Raw genomic sequence first — 24,260 nt, forward strand, 5'->3', positions numbered from 1 at the left:
ACATCTTTCCTAAACTGAGGGGCCCAGAACTGGGCACAGTACTCAAGGTGTGGCCTAACCAGTGCGGTGTACAGGGAGAGAATGACCTCCCTGCTCCTGCTGGCCACACTGTTCCTGACACAATATATAGGATATCCTGATATCTCAGCCAGATAAGCATTATCATAGCTTATACATTACATAAGGTATTTCACTTAAGGCCAATTGCTGTCCAAGTTCCCCATCTCACCCTGCTATTCCCAGAGGCCACACATCTAAGCAAGAGTGGAAAGGGTAAAGAGGAACAGTGCTACAATAGCTGTCAGTGCTGGTTTTGTACACATTTTCTGAAAATCATGTAAAACATGTTTGCAGTTGTAACTGCACAAGAAGAATTCATCATGGCTAACTAGGGAGTCAAATCTCAATCTAAATTTGTTCAACATATCCACGTCTCAAAGACAACACAGCATTTTCTTTACTTGCCAGTATAGATATCATATTTGGTTTTGCATAATTGAGTGACTGAAGTGGTCATTTCCCTATTTATTGGGGGTTTTTTTCCCCCTTTCTGCAGCCTAAGGCTCTTTGTGAAGACCATTTCTGAAAAAGTCTATTCAAAGGAAGTTAATTTGTTAACTTTCCAAAGACTCTTGTGTGGGACATGACTTGCTCAGGACAATAAACCCCAACTTGTCTACGACCACATAAACAACAGCCCTTCTAGGAATGCAACTTTGTAGGTTGCAATCAGTATTATGGGGAAATAAATCAGCTGAACTCCCCATTGCTGACAAGTGGGTCAAGTTGAGGTGAGGCAGTTCCCCCCAGCTCAGTTTACAGCTCTCTTCAGCTGACGAAACAAACTTCCTGTGGAACATCTTGTCTGAAGCGAAGCCACTGTCAGACTGTCAGCAGAGAGACCTGAGGGTCTGACGAGGCAACTCTGCTTTCCAGCAAATTAAACCAAAGAAACCACAGTTCTGGCCTGTTTAATTTCTTCTTTCCTTAGTAAACAGCTAATAAACCATAAAATAAACCAAACATCTCATACAGCTTTTTATGGCTTTTGTTTCCTACTTGTGAAAACATCAATACTCATTTAAATGTGCACCTAAGGGGGTCTCTGGGAGGAAGACTGGAATAAGCCATTTTGGTTACAGACAAAAACTGATACCAAGAACTACAGGAGTCATCTCACAGTTTGAGCTCATAGTTTATCTAAAAGACTGCACTGATAAACCCTAATTTCAGGTAAACACAGCACTCTGATGAAAAGATGCTAAACAATATCATAGCTATCATAATTTTAAATGGAGAACATGGTAGTTAGGGAAACAAACTACTTTGCTTTCCCTGTCATTATTTCATTAATGTTTTTTTACATTCCTGCTTGCTGACTGTACAATGATCAGGGAGTGAGTCTCCAAAGGCAAGAAGTCTACAAAGGGAACATGAGAAAAAAATCACTCAGTTATGCTCAATCCTAAGTATGCCTACTCCTAAGTATTTGCTGGTGCAAAGAAACCACCTTACAAGACAACACATATCTACCAGCACTACTCTTTATCCACAGCAGTAACTTTTTGGAAAGGGAACTCTGAATCTTCTTAAGAGTATGCAAAACAGATTTGTTTGTGAAAAAAAGTCACCCCTTACTATTTGGTCAGAATTATTTAACATTTTTAACTGTTTAAGGAAAATCATGATTTCAACACACAGAATCCCAGCAGGGTGGGCAGTGGAAAGGACCTGTAGAGATCATCAAGTGCAAGGCCCCTGCCAAAGCAGGGTCACCCACAGCATGCTGCCCAGAAACACATTGTCCAGGCAGATTTGGAATGTCCACCAGAGAAGGAGACTCCACAATCTCTCTGGATAGCCTGCTCCAGGACTCTGGCACGCTCAGAGCAAAGAAGTTTTTCCTCATCCTCAGAAGGACCCTCCTGGGTTCCATTTTGTGCCCACTGTCCCTTGTCCTGTCAACAAGCAGAATTGAGGTTTTCCTAGCATTTAATAAAACCTCATCTTAAAAAAAGTTCCAAAACACCACATGCTGATACTTTTTAGTGCCTTTTTCTATGACTACCACCACACTCTTCAGTATTTATGTTATCTTTTAATGCTTCTGTGATTGAGCCTGTCTAGATTGAGGTCAAGTTTTACCAAAACTGCTCAGTAATAGGTCAGTTCTGGTGGGATAATAAAGATGTTTAGAAATTAAATTCTTCACAGGAAAAAATAAAATAAATCTAGAGATGTCTCAAAAAGAGGTATTCCCTACCAAACCATGGATGTTTGCACTGGAGGAAAGAAAGTTCTCCCCTTAAAAGTTCCCAAATGAGTGTGTTTTGCATTTTCTCTATGGCAAGTCAGAGGGTACTGGCTATCCATATCAATGTTATAGTTGGGCTATGGGATAAGACATTCTAAAACCGAGTTTTTATCTTCTTATAGTTTGTAAGTCATCCCAATATGATCTCCACTTTAACATTTCTTCTCTCTTTGGGATCCGTGGTCTAAGAAGGCCGAATGCCTCCAGTTCCTGTAAGATACTTGGTGACATCATTTGTGAATTTACCACAATGACCAGCTAGCCAGTCCCAGCTTGTGGTCAACACAGCAAAGATTTTGGGCTCATTATACACCTGAAGAAGAGACTGTGGAAAAAAACAATGTTTTTAATATTAAGTTCAACCATACACACAGGTAATATCATTCCTTTTTTAGTGTACTTAGTAAGTGCAAAGAATCTTTACCTGACAGAGCATCCTGTGCTTCAAAAAACGTACTGAGACCTCCTTTGACATAGGCCAGGCTCCCCTCATTTTTCTTATTGGCTTGTTTCTTCAAGTTTACAACTGCTGTTTTGAGTTGATCAAAACTGAAAACAGATATGAAAACATCCATGACATTCAAACAACCAGTAAGTTCAGCTCCTGACTCAATGGCACAAGATACCCAGAAAATAAAGCCAGCTACTTTTGCAGCCACTATTAAGGACTGAGTAATTGCTAATGAGAGCGCTTCTCAGTGATGATAATTTACTCTTAGTTGAAAGAAGTTTTGCTCTGTAGTTTTAATCCCAATTGTATTAACTTCAACCAGCACCAGAACAAGAGGACACAGTCTCAAGCTGCACCAGGGGAAGTTTAGGCTTGAGGTGAGGAGAAAGTTCTTCACAGAGAGAGTAGTTAGCCGTTGGAACGCCCAGGGAGGTGGTGGTGTCACTGTCCCTGGAAGTGTTCAAAAAGGGACTGGATGTGGCACTTGGTGCCATGGTTTAGTAGTCATGAGGTGTTGGGTGACAGGGTGGACTTGATGATCTCTGAGGTTTTTATCCAACCTTATTGATTCTATGATTCTATGAACTTGCATTTAAAACAACTGCTTATACAAGAGCATCAAACCTTGTTGTTGAGTGATTCTCAATCAGGTACCAGGCAGCAGAGAAGTTTTCACTCGTGAAATCAGCACTCATGCCAGGAAACAGTGCCTCCAAATCTTTCTGAGGAAATCTGCCTCTGAAAAAAGGAACATTTGTTTCTTCAGTGAGACATGTTCCTGTTAACAGCTTACAATTCAAAGTGTCACGTTAAAAAAAACCCCAAACAAACCAAGAAAGAACAACAAAAGCCCCAACACAGACAAAAAAAGTCACCACCAACCCCCCCCAATTATGTTCCAACAAGAGGCAAGTAAGACTAAACGTGTACCCCGCCATGAAATTAAATCTGGTTTTACAAACATACATAGTATGACTGGAGGGGAAAAAAGACTCAAAACTAACTGAAATCCAACCTAAGTAAAACTGATTTTATCATTTCAGTTGCACAGTTACACAACAGAAATGTTGCCTGTACACAATGCTTCCACAGAAAGAACTGCTGGCTTCAGAGAACAAGACCAGACAGACTCAGCATGGTACTAATACCCAAATACAGAACCATAGAAGCTGAGTACAGGAGAATGATCACCTGCCAGTTCCTGCTGGCCACAGTGCTTCTAATACAAACTATTGCTATTGGCTTTCTTGACCACCTGAGCACACTGCTGACTCCCTGAAAGAAGGTTGGAGCAAGGTGGTTGCTGGTCTTGTCTCCCTAATAACAGGTTATAGGGCAAAAGGAATGGCCTCAAGTTACATCAGGGGAGGTTTAGGTTGGATATTAGAAGAAATTTCTTCACTGAATGGGTTCTCAAAGAGTGGAACAGGCTCCCAAGGGAGGTGGTTGAATCTTCATCCCTGGAGGTATTTAAAAGACATACAGATGTGATGCTGAGGGATGTGGTTTAGCCCCAGACTTGGTAGAATGAGATAATGGGTGGACTTGATGGCATTAATGGTCTTTTCCAACCTAAATGCAAGTGCATTAAAAAGTACAAAACCCCAGAAATACAGGTTGGTTTCCCTACGTTTCTGTGCGCACCCAACTGACCATCAGCACAGACATGCACAAGGCCCTGCATACATAATGCCAGAGCACAAAAGTCTGTCCTCAGCAGCACCTGATTACAACAGGGGCATGAAACTATAAGACAAGAAAAAAACCCCAACAATGACAACTGCCTCAAGATGCCAGGAAAAGTGATGCTGGATATGAAATGTAGAGATACAGAAAAAACAGTGTGAAAAACAAACCTAGCAACTGAAAATGAAGGTCCCAGCATGTCTGCATTTAATGATAAAGTAAAAATGTTAATATAAAAATTCATGAAGGTAAATAGTGAGATTCAGGTTTAGAAATGACCTGAAATTTTCTGAATGCCAGTTAGTGAGCAGCAAATGCTGATGGAAGTAAGGAGGAAAAGAAAGTTTCCATTTATTCCTCCTTAAAGGCATTTTAATCCATCTTAGTTTTCACTGGCAGTAGTCAAAGGTGCCCAGGAAGCACTTGAATTTGCAGGATAGAACTTCATAGGTGATACATGGCATGGCTCTCCAAAAAAGCTCTTGTATTACAGATTCACAGACTGCACTGAGTTGGAAGGGACCCTCAAATGTCATCTTCTCCAACCCCCACTCATGGTGGCACCTTGTGGGCAACTACAATTTTTACCTCCGAAAAGACTCAGACCTCCAGCATAAGCACTATGTAAGTGCAGGCACACAATACAGAAGCAGGATTTTGTTCACATTTTTTCAGTTTCAATGTATTCTCCCCAGGAGCCAAAAGAAACAGATACAACACAGAAAGAACACAATCAGACAGACAGACCATTACCAAATGCTACTTACTGCTGCAAGATTACAAGACACATGAGTGACAGCTTAAGCTTATGCATGAGCTACACAATTCCTAGGGGAAAAAGCTCAACCATTTCATACACATAGGGAGAGATAAAGGGCAATAATTTAGCTTGGGATGTAATAGATTCCTGCAAATGAGTCTTGCCCACAGACAGAGGGACAGAAATGAAGGGAGGGGTATTTTTTTTCCAGTTTGATGCTTGACTGCATTGAAAAGATCTTGTGAGCTTTTTTCCCAGCAGCTGTATTCATGCACAACCATAAATTATCAATGCATTTATGGGTGCTTTTATCTGTGCAGACATATTTTAGATGTAGTCACAACAGAGCAGACACACGAATGTGAATGTGTGCAGTATGTCAACAGCATGTTATACCCTGTGCTGCAGTATCCTTACTTTTATCATCAATGTCAGCAGTAGTTTTTCCACTAACAGATACCAAGAGCTTGGGATGACTTGCTGCAGCTGTCTTCTCAATAGGAAGTTCAGACTGAAGGCAACTGCATGACTAAAATGCCTGGCCAGATGTAGCTAAGAAGAGACTGATTCCACAGACACACAAGTTTGTTTCATTAACTTCCATTAGCAAATCAAATAAGCCAGTCCTGGGAATGTGTTCTCATGAAAACTTGGGTAATGTTTACTTCTAAACAAGCACATCTGTGACTTAAGGAACTTTCTGCTCTGCTCATTCCAGCATTATGGAGTGAATATTAATTAGCAGCAAAAGCTGAGACCACGCTGACACGCAATGAAACTGTCAATGGTTGTTCTCTTGAATTGCTCTTTGTGTAAGAATCACCTCAGGGAGCAACTCTGAATCCTTCAAGCACTGATTAAAAAGCAATCACTGCAAAAGAAACTGGGAACCACAAATTGAATCCAGAAAACCTCAGAAACAGGAGAGGAGTTTACCATCCTTGACAGCTCTACATAGGCTCCCCAGGGAGGTGGTTTAAAAGACACAGAGAAGTGGTGCTGAGGTACATGGTTTAGAACCAGAGTTGGATAACGGTTGGACTCAATGACCTTAAAGATCTCTCCCAACCAAAATTATTCTACTATTTCATTCCCTTTAGAAGTTTAGCAGAGGGATGTGTTGGATATATGCAGTTGGACTTTCTGCTAGGCAGACTGTTTTATTTAAAACACAGCCAGACCTGGTATTAGACCTCCAGTGAACATGTTAAAGTAGACTGACTTCATCTATCAGTGATAACTTTAAATCAAGTAATTAAGATTTCAGATATAATTTACATTCATGACAACTATCATAAAAATAAATGTGGTTTCAAGTCACTGCACACTCTCACTTCCCTCAACCATATATTGACCCTATCATTCCACACAGTCATGCAGCATTAGAGGTAGTGGTCCTTGCTTGCATGTGCAGGGCATGCACGTCTACTGTGGATTCCAAACACAGAGGTTACAACCAATTCACTTGCACACAGAATCCCAGATTGCTTTGGGTTAGGACAGACCTTTAAAGGTCACCAAGTCAAACTCTCCTGCAGACAGCAGGAACATCAACTAGATGAGATTTCTCAGAGCCCCTGACCTCAGATGGTTCTAGGGATGAGGCATCTACCACCTTCTTGGACAACTTTTGCCCGTGTCTCACCACCCTCACTATAAAATACTGCTTCCTTAGATCTTGTTCAAACCTTCTCTCACATATGCCCATCAATACAAATCCTTCCCACCACTACCCTTAACTTCAGGTTCTGTATAGCCTGATAAGAAATGTGATAAAATTTATCATCTCTTACAAATTCTACTACAGAACTTTTGCACATGCAGAGCATTTCTGTTCTCCAAAGGTTTAAGGGTAGTTATCATCTCCATGGGTAGTCACCTCCAAGCAATCACAGGTCACTAACAGCAGCAGAGTACAATGGGTGCTCATGAACCCAGCACCCAGCTAGGCTCACAGCAAGCTGGAATTGTTCTGTAAAGGTTATCTTGCTCCCACAGTTTCAGAACCTCATAGTGTGCTTTGTCAGCACACATGACAGTGTCTGAAGCTTAACGGCAGGTCCCACAACAGGATGCAGCCACCAAAAAGGTAACTTGAACCTCAATTCCACAGGATTTTATAGGTCAAAAGGAGCAACTTTAAATAAACACAGATTCTGAATAGCAACCAGCATAAACCAGCTCCATCTCAAGCTGCTGTCAACTCCTTGCTCTGTGTGTACCAGTCAGGCTTTGCAGCAGCTGTGCTGTGTTAGTAAGACATACAAGACTAGCATAAGGGACATGGGAGTAGACTAAACACGACAAATCAGAAGGTGTTAACAAAGGAGAGACCCTCTCAACAGCAGAAAGAAAAGGATGCACTCTGGCAACTACTCCTAGTAGTGCTGAGTTTGTCAGAAACAGGACAACAAAATGACAACTCTGTCTGAGAAATGGCAGAGTGTGGTAAGAAATCTGCTGAGCCATGACAGATAGCTGCAATGGATGCATCAGACTTAAAAGCAGTAAGTGTTGCTTTATTTTTTATCATCATAAACTAGCAGTGTACACTACTCTCTACTGCATCCACCTTCTACAATTTTCCCCTCATTCATCTCTGTGCTAGAGTCTCTACCAGCCCCTCACACTGACTGCATCTCCATACAAGCCACTTAAAACCAAATCAATCACATCCTGGGTTGCAGCCCCAGCAGTGTGGGCAGCAAGTCATAGGAGGGGATTCTGTGCCTCTGCTCTGCTGAGGTCCCACCTGCAGTGCAGGGTCCAGCTCTGGAGTCCTCTGCACAGAAGAGATACGAACCTGTTGGAGTGAGGCCAGAGAAATCCACAACAATGATGTGAGGGTGGAACCTTTCTGCTGTGAGGACAGGCTGAGAGCTGGGGCTGTTGAGCTTCGAGCAGAGAAGGCTCTGGGGAGACCTTTTTGTGGCCTTTCAGTACTTAAAGGGACCAGTAAGAAAGATGGGGACAGGCATTTTAACAGGGCATGTTCTGACAGTATGAGGGGTTATGGTTTTAAACTAAAAGATGGTGATTTAGACTAGATAGAAGGAAGAAATGTTTTACACTGAGGATGGTGAGATCCTGGCACAGGTTGGCCAGAGATGCTCCAATCCCGGAAACCTGCCAGATGAGGCTGTCTGGGGCTCTGAGCAACCTGCTATAGTTCCAGACATCGCTGCTGGCTACAGGGCGGTTGGATTAGGTATCCTTCCAAGGTCCCTTCCAACCCAAACTAGTTTATGCCTCTGTGAAATAAATACCCAAGCCTCCAGCAGCTTTTTCCCGACCTCCTGTCAGCAGCTGGCATTTACCATTAGGTGGCAGCGTAGGCTCAGCTCTTCCCAGCTCTAGATGGACCATTTTGGAAGCTGGCGTGGGAAGAGGGAAGCATCTGTGTTGAGTGGGTGGATGCAGAAATATGTGGAATGTACTTAGCATGTCAGCAGTCGCTTTCATGTACGAGATGGATCCACCATCATGACCTCTGCTACATGCGAAACAACAAACACGCTTCAAAAATGTCCTAACCACCACTGGATCTGGCTGTGGTTCCTGCTTCACAGAGAATGGCAGGGAACCTTTGATTGAGGAAGGACTTGTTGTGCAGGAGTGGAAAAAAGCATGTGGAGAATCTGACCTAGCAATTAATTCACAAGTCTTACGCTGATCCAGATATTCCACCAACAGATGTCAAACAACGCCTTTATGCAACAGGCAGCGCATTCTCTCCAGGAACTGTTCAAACTGCTGAGCAACCCCACAATGGTAGGATGTAATCTGAGTGCTGCAATATCAATGTTTGTGTCAGCATTTTCATACCGAGCTTCTGCACTTCTCAGAGTGGACCAAAGACTCTGTATGCTCTTTTCCTTCCTATAAGCCATTCAAGCCTTCTTTAAGGGTTTCTGGCTACACCTGCCTAACACCGCACCCAGGAATATTCCTTGGAGAGGAATGTGACAGAATATTTGCTTTGCACTTAAACCCAGCATAAAGGATGTTGATAGACAACTAAGTCTTTGTTATCAGCCTTTAGTCCACTCTGAAAATTTGAATGCTAGAGCTCAAACCTTTTAAATATCTCTCTTCTAGTGTGATAAATACTTCAGAGCACACACACACAATATGCAGTAAGTGGCAGCAACATAAAATAACTCAGCTAACTGTATCAACTATGTTTTAAAAGATGACAAACAACTGGGGGGGAGGTTTGGGCTGGAGGTGAGGAGAAAGTTCTTCCCAGAGAGAGTGACTGGCCATTGGAATGTGCTGCCTGGGGAGGTGGTGGAGTCACCATCCCTGGAGGTGTTCAGGGGGGGATTAGATGTGGCACTTGGAGCCATAGTTTTGTTGTCAGGAGGTGTTGGGTGGTGGGTTGGATTTGATCTCTGAGGTCTTTTCCAACCTTATTGATTCTATGATTCTATAACTCTTAGCAAGGCAGGAAAACAACCACAGGCAAACACTTCTCCACCAACACATTTTTGACTTTAAGGCTCACCACTAAAGCATAACGATCGGTGAGTTCAAGTTCCATTCCAATATAAATGATTTTATTATTTAACAAGTGAGATCCTCAGTTAGTTGTATAGCACAAGCACAGAAATTAATTCTTGGAAAATAGGAAGTATTTGTTGGCCAGAAATTTTGTGTACTTACTGCTTGTTCACCTTGCAGGCTAAAAGTTGATGGCTTGCACACTGTGTACACATAGAACATTGGAAATGTCTTGACTATGTAAAAACCAGGAAGGTGAGTGCATACCCATAGTCCTCATCCTGCATTCTTGCAACATTTCAATATGAAAAGAGAATTCTAGTGCATATTTTGAGACTATATTGTTCTTTCTACAATATATGTCATCAACTATTTCTTACAAGGATTTGGCAAATGGTAAAAGCATTAAGATGACTCATTTGGACTGAGAAGACAGACTTGTCAAGGAAGAACAAATAAAGGAATACAGTCAAATGCCAAAAGATACCACTAGGATAAAGGAATCAAGCCCATCTCTGCAGAATAACAAGCAACTATTCCAGCAGCCTGATTATCAAGCCAGGAGAACCAGCTAACAAGCCACTCGCTGCTGGTTGACAGTCCAGCACCATGGTAAAAAGGATTATTAGGGGTCTTTATAATAAAACAGGGGATGGAGAGTGAAGAAGACACAAGAAGTCTACTAGCTAGAGGCTGGAATGGAGAGTCCTGGCATCCATGTTATATAAGGTTTGAAAAGCAGAGAAGATGAAAGAAGGACTTGTCAGAAATTGTGTCAGAGGCTGGAGAACAGTACTTGGAGATAAACAATTCACCTTATTACAAAAAATTGGTTAGTACTCTGAAAAGAAAGAAAAATACTACTTCAAAGCAGGAAAGGTGCAAAGTCAGAGGCCAGACAGTGATGATGGATCCATTAGAATCCCATAGAGATTTTGGGACAGTGCAGTTTCTCCACCACAAGAAGGTAACTGGCACTGCAGGCTTTCTCCACTGCACTCCCACTCACAAACAGAACATTGAGCAGGTGAGACCTCTAGCAACAGCTTAACTTTAAATAGCCTTTGGGTTTGGTAGAGCTGGTGTCCTGATCAAGAGAAATATTACTCCTCATTTTATTTCTAGGAGTTGGGCAGGTTTGGAGCCCTAAAGGCAACCCACCTTAAAGCCCTCTGATTCCATTTATCACTCACTAGAAAGTTTCTATTCCATACACAGAAACGTCATAAATTCCTCTACGCTTATGAACAGAAGTCATCTGTGGGTTGGAAGACAGTACAAATATTTCAATAACATGAACTAGTTGATGATAATTCACATTGTACAGGGCAATTTTAGCAACCCTTGGCAATCTAAACATCCTTAAAAGCCCCGTGAAACTCTGATGCAACAGTAAGTATTCCATAACTGCGACATATAAATCCAAAGCCTGAGGTTATTTACCAGTCCTTAAAAATCTAAACATCTCTGGGGTTCTATGAATCACAATTTTAGGTTACCTACAGTTCTACCTGATGACCTAAATACCAACAACTTTCGGGTACCAAACAGCATCCCAACAGCTCATACTGTGTATTTTCAAATCTTTCCCTGCCCCATAAAGCATTCAACTTCTCTGGAATTCACCAAGGCACATATCAAGAAAAGCACTAAAAAAGTGGATTAGAGGCATTTGGTACTCACTTGTCTATCTCAATACCAAGCGGATTAGCCGGACGCAGGGACAAGGGGGGAATCCCTTTGTTCCTATCAGTGCGCATGTCATAATAGTTCATTTCATCCACCCAGACAGCAGACTGATCCAAGATACCTAGGGAAAACAAAGCACAGATCCTTAAAACAACAAGGGCCTTCCAGCACCATCAGCTTCTGACATGCTGAATTAATTTGAGAAATCCTGATAAATAGAAAATGCATGCCTAGGTAATATACTGGAAGATACACCACAAAACAACCTGGATGCAATTACGCTACATTATTTTATTACAGCTGCTGAAACGGTGCTCATGGCTTGGCATCAAGTGTTACCCTCCGACACAGGGCACAGTTTCAGCTAAACTAAGAGCAGTTTCCTGGCTGCAGAGTATTTTTCAGTGTCTGTCCAAGCCTTGTCATCCCTTACTTCCAAAACGAGTGGTTACCTGGAGATGGTCTTACTTGCGTGTTTTAGGGACAATTCTTTTTCTCTGTGCCACTCACTAACCAAAACTAAGTGAATTTTGGCTGTATTCCAAGATGGATGAGTCAAAGGACACAGGACTATTTCCAAAGCCTTTATCACAATGCATGGGAGCAAGGCTCAACATAGACCCAAAATGCATCCAGCCATACTCTTGGCCCTTCTTTAACATATCCACCAGAAACTCATCACCACAGGTTATTCCATCCCCACACTCATCCTTTTTTTACCAATTCTCCTCTTTCATCACCAAAAACTTGACTGTGCAACAGTTGCACTCGATTGACCTTTCTGTAATTAAGTTCTTAGCACAGCTTGGGAGAAGCCACGCTAACTGAACCACAGAGAAGAAAAGCCTCAGGCAGTTCCTGTGGGAAGCCCTGTGTTAGAAAAGAGAACTACCCAGCTTCATCAACAGGTTGTTCTGAAAACAAGCCATTTCAATCCAGATGGTATTTAGGCTGGATTCTAGGTGAAGCAGAGGTCCTAGACTGCTTGGCAACATTATTTTAATGGTTAAGCATCTCATGAGAAATCCTTAAGACTTTCTGTCTTGCAGGGTGGTTTGAATTACCAGTGAGAAACAGCACTGAGGACTCTACTTTTCTTCAGGGATTAACTGTCAGCTCAGGATTTAGGTGTAAAGCTCATGAGCTGATTTGTATTTTGTATTTACCTGGTACACTTAGGAGTCAATACTGGAGCTGTTCTGAATAGTATTTTTAAACATCTCAGAAGTTTAGTACTGCTCCTTACAGAGAAATAAAGGGTTACTTTTCCTTAGTCACTGAGGGGTTAATCAGGACATTGAGATAGGGTTAGTTTCATGTATACCATCAATTCATCCACGTATATATTTGCACAGTTTACTGATATGTTGAGGGTTTTTTTTTTTTACACAATTGAAGACTGTCCTGAAATGGATCCATTTTAAAGAGGTGCTCAGTCATGTATTTGCTTATCAAGGTAAATAGATGAATCTGAACAAGGAAAATACCTATTTTTTCAGGCTTAAGCAGTTTGAAGGAAACTGTTGAAGTCCCTCTGCCACCGGATTTGGTCGTTACAATGATGTCTCCCTTGTCGTTTTTAGCCTGCCCAACTCGGCACACAATTTTACTGGCAGACATCCACTCAGCAGTCAGCAGGCAGTTGTGCCCACAGATTGTTAAACCTGGGAAAAAGACAACAAGAAGTATCTCACTGTGAACAGAAGTACCTTTTGAGATCCTGCATTGCAAAAAACATTTGTGATGCTCCATTGATTTTACATAAATTCATGACCCTTCTGCAGTCCTTCAGGGCCAACCACAATGACAGTCACAAGTTCACTTTCCAGATGTTCCTTAGGTGACTTCAGGACTTTTTGGCCTACTGACACCTCACGTGCTGCTCAAAACTTACTTTAACCTCTTCCACCAGCTCTGGGCCACAGCGACTTTGACCTCAGGCTGTACAACAGATCTTCTGTTTGCCAGGCACCAGAGAACTGCTGTTCAATATCATACTTACATCAAACTTCCAAACTGGAAAAAAAAAATTATTTCCTAAGTTTGCTGCAAAAAAAGATACATTAAAAAAACCTCTGCAAAATATTCACAATGAACAGTGTGTCTTTAACTTCACATGCTTAGTTGCACTTCTGTGGACACACAAGGGTTTCTGGGTCAAAAAAGTATTAATTGACAAATATTCTGTCCCAATCTCTCCTCTACAAAATCCACGATGCAAGACTGATTCTGCTGAATAAACTGCCCTTGTATGAAAGGACATTCTTGCAAAGGTCATACCTTTCCCTTTCAAAGCTTCCTTATAACAGAAGTACAAATGATAAACTATGAAATCAAAATACATAACATTTTAACCGTGAAGCTCTCTCACAGGAAAAGGTGCATTAAAATATGTCAAACTTTAGCACTTAAGGACATCTCTTAACACAGAAGAGTCAAGGTACACCTCAATATAAGATCCAAGGCTACCTGGGGCTTCATATGGCTTACCTCCTTTCAGGTAATTGCTCTCTAGAACTACCTGAAAGGAGGTTGTAGGCAGGTGAGAGTTGGTCTCTTCCCCCAGGCAGCCAGCACCAGAACAAGAGGACACAGTCTCAGGCTGCACCAGGGGAAGTTTAGGCTTGAGGGGAGGAGAAAGTTCTTCACAGAGAGAGTAGTTAGCCATTGGAATGGGCTGCCCAGGGAGATGGTGGAGTCACCATCCCTGGAGGTGTTCAAAAAAAGGATTGGACGTGGCACTTGAAGCCATGGTTTAGTCAGTCATGAGGTTTTGGGTGATAGGTTGGACTTGATCTCTGAGGGCTTTTCCAACCTTATTGATTCTATGATTTCACCAATGTGATTCTGGTCAGCTTGGGATGCTGGATGCTGCAACAGATGGCTTGTTTTCTCAGATCTAGAACTACATTCCAGATTCCTAATCAGACCTCCGTTGTTCTGAAGAACTGACAAGATCCTAACTTAGGAGAACAACTTCATTAGGTCCTTCTGAAATAACACCTTACCTAAAAACATTTTGCCTGCTGTCCAAAAGGACACTCCTATACTAGTGTTGGCTGTCCTGGAGTATAAATTAGTCAAGCACAGCAGTTCCTCCCTGTTGGCCTGGCTTTTGTTTTTACTTTATAGAAAGCTCAGCACAGTTTAAAAAATACTCAACAGACAGAAAAGGGTCAGTGTTAAGTGGCTCAGCACCAAAGCCTCACACTTACTTTTTCTCACAATGTTAAGTCTCTGACATTACCCAGCAGACAAATTTGGCAGCTCTCATGGTTGTCAGATGTAAAAATGCCTTGCTCCCTGCCAAAAACTATTGTGAAAACAAGGACCAAAAAATAAAGACCCAGAAAGGCACCGAATCGTGTTACAACTGAGAGTGATGTGACTGCAGCAAGGACACTAGACCTGGTGCTTAAAAGATGCCGGAAGGGGAGAGCAAAAATAGTATACATAACCTCAAAACCTCTTAAAATACAAAAATATTTTGGCTACTATTTATTTGCAACATCTTAATCAGGCTACATTTTCTTTTTCAGAGACAAAGGAAAACATAACACATTTATGAAGCACTGGTTTTAACCTGAGGATGTTTTCACATCTCTCCTAGTTTTGTAACATCTCTTCTGGCTTTATGTTAGCAACTTCTCTGAAAGAAAAAAAAAAAACACTGGGGTAGAAACTAAGAATAACTGAAGTCATTTGTCTGAACCATCTACAAAGGATTTCACCCCACAATTTTAAAGGTCTGAATTTATGCTTAAACTGAGTAATACTTTCAAATCATGATCTGAGCTATAGCAATTTAGCAGGGTAAACATTTTTGGACAACTGTTTTAAAGATCCTTGTGTTGATTATATTCTACTCAGAGGTTCCTAAAGCAGACAAGACCACAAAATCTGACACTCCTGAAATGAAGCTTTTGCCTGCATCTTAAAAATGCAAAGAAATGAAGTCTATATTAACACTTTTTATGCCACCCTAAATAGAGTAATGGCTTGAGACAATTTCCAAAATGACTAAAGGCATTTTGGTGGAGGCCATACAATATATTTTCCTCCAGAGAAGAAACTTCCCTTTAAATAACATTACATTTTAATCTATTGCATGGCACAAACATCTTTGAGAACATCACAATGAGGTTCTAGGTTTTATGTGCTTTTCAATTAACAGGCAGAAGTAATTCTATTACAGAGACTTCCCAATTTTCATTATGATTATGCATTATAAATAATTATATATAATTTTACAATGACTACAAAATACAGCTGAAAATGTCTTAAAGACAAACTAAATGTTACAGGTATCTCCTGGACTGGACTTTTTGTACCATGAGCTATAGAGCTACAAATAAGGAGCTGATTTGATTTCAAAGACAAAGATTACCAGGAGGTCCTCTCCTAAATGAAACTAAAAGGTATTTTCTTCTATCATGTGATTTTCTGCTTGTACATATTAAAAAGTTTCTTGCTTTTCATTTTACTCTAATGCAAAAAGCAGATTATAGACTGTATCTAACTCTCACTTGAGCTTGCATCAATCTCATGCCTACCAAGGCTCCCTTTTGCAAGTACTTTCCTTCAAGTCACAGGCAATATTTACATGCTTCATTTAACCATGAAAAGAAATAGTTACATATCTGGAGCCTTAGTCACTCACTGGAGGAAGCGGAGAACAGAGCTAAGGAAAAAAAAATAATAATCATGGATAGTCTTATTTTTACCTCAAAGCAGGAGATTATCAGCAGCTATGTGATACTAGAGTCACTCCCAAAACCAGTATGAGGAATAAAAATTAGCAGTTAGTCAGTTGTAATAGTGAGGCACCCGTTCAGGAGGTATCTTCCTTCCAAAACCCCAGCACTGATGATGTCCAAGAGGATTGAACTAATGAATCAACCACACACACAAACAGAAATACACTGACCTCTACAATCATCAGTTACTTGATTATTTCTCAGTAAAGATTTCTCAGTGTACTACAATCTTGTCTAGCAGCTCAGAAAAAATTCCAATTCCCCTTCTGAGAGGCAGCAAACAGAAGGAAAGGGGAAAATTATAGTAGCTTAAGCTTGGCCATAAAGTTCATTGTGGTGGCCAAGATGGAATTTGGGAATCTTGGTTTACAGCCATGAAGTGAAAAATAGTTTCTAGCAAAGCCAAACAAAATTCCAGTGGACTTCAGAGGAGTCACAATTCCACAACATGTTAGATAAATTGTCTCTAAAATGAACACTGAATTACACATATGATCAACTTACAAAAGAAATAAGGGAAATTCCAGTAGCTGGAGTTAACTTGGATTTCCAGAAGATTTGACCAGGAAAATGAGCTTTAGGGTATGAGCCTCAAAGGGTTAAACAGCTTGTTAAGATAGAAATAAGGTTACACTAAATGGTGTGTTTTCAGTCTGGAAAAGCTTCCACAGGGTATGTGCTGGGATTGCTTATGTTCAATGTATTCCTAAATAAGATAAAAAGGTTAAAGTTTGCTGATGTTAATCTGTTCAGAATGTAAAGACTAAAAACTAGGAAGGACATGGGACAATTCTTATGAGACTGTGTGGATACACCATAATGGGGAGATCTTGTTGCTTTCTACAACTACCTGAAAGGAGGTTGTAGTCATGTGAGGGTCAGCCTCCTCTCCCAAGCAGTAAGTGATCGGAGGAGAGGAAATGGCCTCAGATTACACCAGAGGAGCCTCGGGTTGGGCATTAGGGAAAATTGTGTTACTGAAAGAGTGGTCAGGCATTGGAACAAGCTGGCCAGGGAAGTGGTAGAACCACCATCCCTGGAGGTGTTCAAAAAACATGTAGACATGACATTTTACATCATGGTTTAGTAGGCATAGCGGTGCTGGATTCATGGTTGGACTTGATGATCTTTTCCAACCTTAACGATTCTGTGATGTAGATGCTATAAAACAGCAGCTGAAATTCAATAGCATGATACACACAGACAAAACCTTGACTACTTGCCCCCAAGCATTAAACCATGGGACTGTAACAGGCTGGATAACAAAAAATAGCTCAGTGCTTAGTAGGTGTTACAGAGAAAACTGAATCCCATGGAAGAAATACAAAAGTGAAGGTACAGCATTATGCACAGAGCATTCACCTCTCAAACACTACAGGTAACCAAGCTGATCTTCACCCCTGCCTGGTAGTGACTGACTGAAAAGCAACAAGAAAGGTCAAAGATACATGCAGAAAATTTAAGAACTTTTCAATCTGGAAAAGAGACAACAAAGCAGCGATGAGCAATGTGCGTATGGTCAGAGGAATCAGAGAAAATTGCTTGTTGCCTCTTTCAGCGAGAGAGTTGTGATGCGTTAGATACAGCTGGTATGTTAAAATCAAAACAGCAACGGAAATGACTCTTCACTGAACACATAGTTAAATCACTGAACCTTTGAAACTTTGGCAGAACTGCTCAGATACACTAACTCAAGGACTAGTGATGCTCAATGACCTTCTCAATCCATTGAAAACACAGAATTCTGATAGGAAAGGCTCCATGCTGAAATTCTCATTGCCTGGGAAAGTAACTAAGGAGCATCTCATACATCTGCCTTCCTTTAGGACATTCCCACAGGCATTCATTCTTAATGTACAGTAACTAAGCCAGACACTAAGTCTGGATAAGTGTTCATCTAGTAAAGTAAGGTCACTCTGATTAATACACATTGGATGCATCCTTAAATTTAGGGATTCAAGACCATATTTGTGCAAAGGCCGTTCCTCACAGCATAGATTTTACCAGTCAAAAGAATACTCTCTCACCATATCCTAAATGTGACCTTCTACATTCTCAAAAGTATGTTGTTAGTTTTCAGCTTACCTATGAGGTCTGTTGGCCCAGTCCCCAAATTTTCTCCTCTAATTGTCACTTTTGTCCATGAGATGCCTTCATTGGGAGAGATGCCAGTGACAAGTGGGGGCTGCCGTGCTCGAGACATGATGTCTATTCAGTTACTGAGAGCCAAGTTACTTTTCACCTGTTCAGCAAGAAACAGTCATTAAAAAAAAAACAACAACAAAACCAATAATTACATTATGTAAAAAATAACAAAAAGCTTTTAAGTTGTTCTGAAATGGTAGAGAAATATGAACATAAAAATGGAACATTGCTCAAAGCCTCTTTGCCACAGTCATAAACCCATCAAGAATATCTACACCTCTTCTGCTAAATTAAGTCAAGGTCTAGTTCTGAGCTGCCAATAAAATTATATTCAGAAAAATACTAAACCCTCAAATGCTTAATGAACCTATATACATGCTCTGACTCATCTGTGTTAGAATTCAAAATGACCCTATCCTAGAGGACACAGACTCAAGCTGCACCAGGGGAAGTTTAGGCTTGAGGTGAGGAGAAAGTTCTTCACAGAAAGAGTAAATGGCCAGTGGAATATGCTGCCCAGCGAAGTGGTAGAGTCACCATCCCTGGAGGTGTTCAGAAAAGGATTGGATGTGGCACTTGGAGCCATGGTTTAGTTGTCATGAGGTGTTAGGTATTAGGTAATAGGTTGGACCTGGTGATCTCTGAGGTCTTTTCCAACCTGGTTGATTTATGATTCTGTGATTCTATTCAATCCTCTGTTACTGAGGACTCCACCACTTCCCTTAAGGAGATTTTTTCCAATGGCTGATTGTTCTTGCTGGGAAACATTTTCTTTGTGTCCAACCACAATCCCCCTGCATATTAATTATTACCCCTCATCTTTCCCATGGGACTTCTTGTTAAAAGAGTCTCATCATCTTTGTAGCCACAGTATTGGTTCTGAGCAGGGTGCTGATGTAGGAACCATTCCATACAAGGTTTTTGTTATCAACATAATCCGTGCAGCTTTCCTCACAGATCCCTAGCAGACCTCAAAGATACACAAGAGCTGTAAAGAACCTGAGGGATCACATCTACACACACAGTCACCTTCTTCAAAGAAAAGCATGTGTCTAGAGACCATTAAGACAAAATAAACCACCTCTTTTAGCATGATTTTTGGTAAAGATCTAGAAAGAATACTATTCAGTAACACAGATGTCAAAAAACCATCTTCAGGAACTCAGGGGTAACAGGAGAGGAAAAAATCTTGATGAGAACAAGTAAAATTGAAGCTACTTGGGTATTACTTGGTTGATTCCCTCCACCTCCAATAAATATTATGGTTCCCTTGCACTGCAGACATTGTTTATTTCAAAATACCCAAGCACCACTGGCACTGGCCTGAATCAATACCAAAACTCAAAAGTAATATTACAAGGTATTTTTCTGGATTTCAGAAATTGGCACTAGATCCCTCTTCATGGTGAGCTAAATAAATGTAATAAAAATGCTGAGCCTCCTGAGGTCTAGTATTCCTTCTGAAGTATTTCCATCCTTACTGCAGAATTGCTTTAAAATACCTCACTGGAATGAGAATACCACAGTAAATCTCAACACATTACAATACCCTGACCCTATTATTAGCATTTTTAAATAGCAATGGGTTGTCTTTCTTCCAAAGAGTAAGTGAAGGAACTCTTTGGAGCCTGTCCTTACTACAAGTACCAAACAAATGCTTGAGAGCCGTCAATTCATTTAGATCTCCTCTCCTCTTTCTGACTAACATGTCAATAGTTAAAAGTGACCAAACCACTTATTGGGAAAGTCAGCCAGTGTCCTGCCGTGGCCAAAAGCAGGTTTGTAGGCAGAGCTAAAAAAAATAACAACAATTATCTGCTTTCCATTTCATGTAAAGATGCCATAATGTAATTAAGAGCTTTTGTTGCAATTATTTACATTGCCCCAGAGAGAAATTCTGTTTTGTTTTGTATAAAATAATGATGATGATAGCAACAAAAAGAGTAACAACAATAACAATAAAGCAGCCCTCTTACTGAAAGATTTTTTTTCCTCCAGAGACTAGGGGAGACAGCATAAAGCCCATTCTCTATCCAAGCTATCCCCTCGGAGTAGCCAGGCTCACTGAAGAAGCATTAACAAGGTTTTTGCAGGGCACAGTCTACCACCAAACTAACAGAGGACTCTGTCTCTTCACTCCCTCCACCACTTTAAACTTCATTTCCTCACAGTATCTCCCAACAGTTTAGCAGGGATGACATCTGTTTGGCTGCTCCCATGATCTTGCCCGTATTATTCCATTATTCTGTCATAATTCTTGTTATGAAAGCGCAAGGAGTCCGAAAGCCCCTGGAAAGACCATCTACTACAAAGCCATGGTGAAAAAAAATGCCTTTCATAAATATCAGCTTTGTCTTTCCATGAGCCTCTCAAATAAGCTGTCCTCTCACAAAGGTTTGGTTAAAAAAAATAATAATAAAAGCCACAACACAGATAATTCTGATTATTACAAGCTTGCTAAGAGGGGACACCTTCACTCTTCACCCTAGGTAAAGCCATTTCAAAAACAATTTGTGAAGGCACAGAATGTGGCCCAACACAATGGAAATCACAAGCATAGTGGTTTAAAAACAGAGCTTTTATACAGGCTTCCTCATCCAACTTTCATCAGAGAGCAGAGAAGAAAAACCATCAAATGCCCAATGCTGCTCTCTATTCTGTGGAGCAGAGCAGAGTGTTGCTTACCCTGGGAGAAGCAATAAAATATGAAATCAGTGAACACCATAAGTTCAGGATATTAAATAGGCTGGTAAGTTCAAAGCCCAGAGGAAAACTGCAAACATGATGAAGACACAGAACTCCAGAAGATAAATAACAATCAGGTGCCAGCTTACAAATGTCACCAGTGTTAAAATTGACAACTGAAATTTTAAAAAGGACTTTCTAACTTCTAAAACAAGAGAGCAAGTGAGAGACAATTCAGTTAAGTTGAAGTTTTCAGTTGTACTTTGTCACAGACACAAGTTAAAAGACTCTCCTGGAGCAAGACAGGCTCAAGGTCGATGCAAGTGCCACGGTCATCTAGCAAAGGGAATCTCAGCTGTCAAGAAGGGAGGAAAGAAAAAGGCTATTTGTCATCACTGAGAAAGTCTAAGCTACAAGCGAGCAGTCAAGTCTTCAGGTGTCAAATATTTCTTTGTTCTCAGTCGTACAGATGTGACAGAATGCAATTTAAAAGTTTGGAGGCAGGAATGATCAAAGTATCATCCATGTTCAACTTACAGCACATCTCAGATGCTGGTGTTTAATTCTTAAAGCACAAGCCAACCTAAACCCCACTGCTGAGGTGCTCCCCACACTAAAACCACAGCACTGAATGCTTTCCAAATGAAATGCCCTTTTTTAAATGAGCCATAAATAGTCAGATGCCAGAAGCTAGCTGATGGTCTTTTCGCCTTAAACGACACAAACCTGTGCTCCTACCAAATACATCTAAAAATCTGTCTTCACTGGAAAACCCAGAGAGTCCCTCAAGTACAACACACTACAAGTCAGTAAAGGGACACAGCAACTGACCCCAAGCAGGGCAACAAAGCAAAAAAAGAAGAAAAACAAGCCAAGGAAAAAAAGCTTCCTACGTGTTTGTACTCCAGACCAATACAAAATGATGAAAAACACTATTGCAACCTTTTCTGTGCTTTATCTGCCCAACAACATAAATTCAGACAGATAATCTCCGTAAACCACGATTTAAAAGCATCTCAAAAGAAGCACTGTGAAAATAACTGACATTTATTAACCCCTCTGGAGATCTGCAGTGCCCTAGAATTTCCACAGCCTTCAACACTGCATTAATAATACAAAGTCCATTCCTGCAAGGCTGCCAGAAGAGACTGGGAAATGAATAAGCTAAACAATGCTGAAATTCCAAGTGATATTAAGAATTTGTGCCTGTTTATTTAAATAATAAAAGAAGACTTGTCAATTTAAACAAGGAGCACTCACAAATCTTACATTTTGGGACAGAGGGGAAGAATCCCTTCAAAATGCCACTAAGCTACTTATAGTGAGCGATGTCCCTGCTCACTGCAGAGGGTTGGACTAGATGACCTTTGTGGGTGCCGTCCAACCTGATGCATTCTATACTTCTATGATGAAAAGATAAGCAATCATAAAAAAGGGGGTAATTTCCCCATCACACAGAACAAAGCAAGCCTCATTTGTTTTGGTATATCCCATGTGTTGATTCAAGCCAATGGTTAACACTGACAAACACATTCACCTGCAGGACAACATCAGATGCCAAAATTAGTTCCAGTTTGCAAGATGGGCAAGTTTTGTGATGGACAGGGAAAATGGCAAAGAAAAAAAAAAGGTTAAATTTGGAATCCTGGATGACATAATATGGTACCATTCTCTTAGTTAAAGGGCTCATGAACATCACAATCACTTGCGAAGGGTGTACTAAAGATTTTAGTTTGGGGTAGCACAGCAGTTTTGCTTTCACAACAGCCAGACTTGTGCATTCCCTCCGTATCTGAGGTCTTGCATCCCTTGACCCAGCAACGTACATCTCCATGGCTATAGATCTTGAGGGGAGTGAAAGCAAAATAATCACAGCACTCAGCGATGCCATTAACATTTCTGAGTCCCAGGGGATGAAAAGGTTGGCCCCGCGGCAGATGCTGCGGGAGCCCTCGGCAGAGGAGTTCAGCTGTGAGGGATTGACACTGCTCACCGTGGAACCCAGCTTCGGAGAAACTCCGGGCACAGTTCCGGCATCCGAAATAAATTAAAGTAAACAGTGTTGCTCTCTCTCCTCCACCCCGTTCGCAGCCTCTGGGTTGAGCTGGAGACCACACACCCGGACCACACAGCACCAGCTGAACTCGCTCGCACGCAACATCTCCAAGCTGTCACTCTGCGGAGGTACGAGGAGCAGAACGGGGGGCAGGAACCCGAGTGTGTGTTTAGAGAAGCTGCCCGCTCTCTCCTCCCATCCTTACAGCTGGTGATGTCCTGTGTGGTTGGGAAGGAGGAAAAGAAGGCCGGGATAAAAAGGAAAAAAAAAAAGACCTATAAACCTCGCTAAGAAAACATACTGATCTTGGCCTTTTGTAGTAATGATCCGCACTCCTTCGGTACTAGTTTAGCGGCTGATGAAGGGCTAACAAAGTAGCCATTTAACATCAATTAACCTTCTATCGGTCACACGGCCAAAAGAAAGAAATCCAGACCAACGCCAATCCATTTTCTCGGATTTCATTAAACGGCAGTATCTTATCAGTTACATGTACAAGATACCAAGATATTGATGTGTTCCTACGTCAGGAATTCTGTCATGCTATTTATTTGGGGAAAGGGGAGATTCTCCTCAATGAAAAATTAACCACACAAATGCCATTACAACATCTAAAGGCTCATTTTTTTTTCCCCACAGGCATTCTGTTCTGAAGTGGAGTTTTGTTCATTAGCATCTTACACGATAAACCACCTGAAGGAAATTAAGGAGACTGCAACCAACAAAGTTTGTGACTCATCAGCAAGTTTAGGTTTGTGACCCATCGGCAAGCAGTAAAACTAACAGACCTCTAAAAATAGATTTAAAAGAATTATTAATCTATAGTATAAATGAGCAGAGACTCTCAAAATGGTACTTGTCAGGGGAAATTTCTAGTTCAGAAAAATTACTTCATCTGCCACATATATCACCTGTTCAAACAGAAAAACCTGAATAAAATGGTTGAAGCGTAGTAAAACCTATTTTAGTCAGCTTTAATAAAGATTTCTCTCTGCCCCACTCTAATCCCATGAAAACCCACAAACCTCTTCCATCACACCAGGATATGAATTTGATGTAATCCATATATAGTATGAAAACCCCAGAACCACAGAATCCATCTTGACCTCAGCTCCAGATCTCTCTACCTCAGTGACTGTGACAGTACTACAACAACCCAAATGACAGTATTGGCCCCATAAACACGGATTAGGACACTTCTGTTGGGGCAAATC

The 24,260-nt window shown here is 41.0% G+C and overlaps 1 protein-coding gene across 1 annotated transcript in view; it reads right to left on the reverse strand.

Moving 5' to 3' along the window:
- The window catches only part of EXOC2 (exocyst complex component 2), a 108,520-nt gene that overhangs the window by 78,416 nt on the left and 5,844 nt on the right, over positions 1–24,260 (reverse strand). The window contains exons 2-6 of the mRNA XM_054164459.1: positions 18,246–18,402; positions 12,891–13,067; positions 11,398–11,524; positions 3,390–3,503; positions 2,739–2,863 (exon numbers count right to left, since the gene is read on the reverse strand). Coding sequence (XP_054020434.1) covers positions 2,739–2,863; positions 3,390–3,503; positions 11,398–11,524; positions 12,891–13,067; positions 18,246–18,363 — 661 coding nt within the window. The 5' untranslated portion in view covers positions 18,364–18,402. The remainder of the gene's footprint in view (positions 1–2,738; positions 2,864–3,389; positions 3,504–11,397; positions 11,525–12,890; positions 13,068–18,245; positions 18,403–24,260) is intronic.

This window comes from Dryobates pubescens, chromosome 9 (assembly GCF_014839835.1).
Source record: "Dryobates pubescens isolate bDryPub1 chromosome 9, bDryPub1.pri, whole genome shotgun sequence".
NCBI classification, from domain to species: Eukaryota; Metazoa; Chordata; class Aves; order Piciformes; family Picidae; genus Dryobates; species Dryobates pubescens.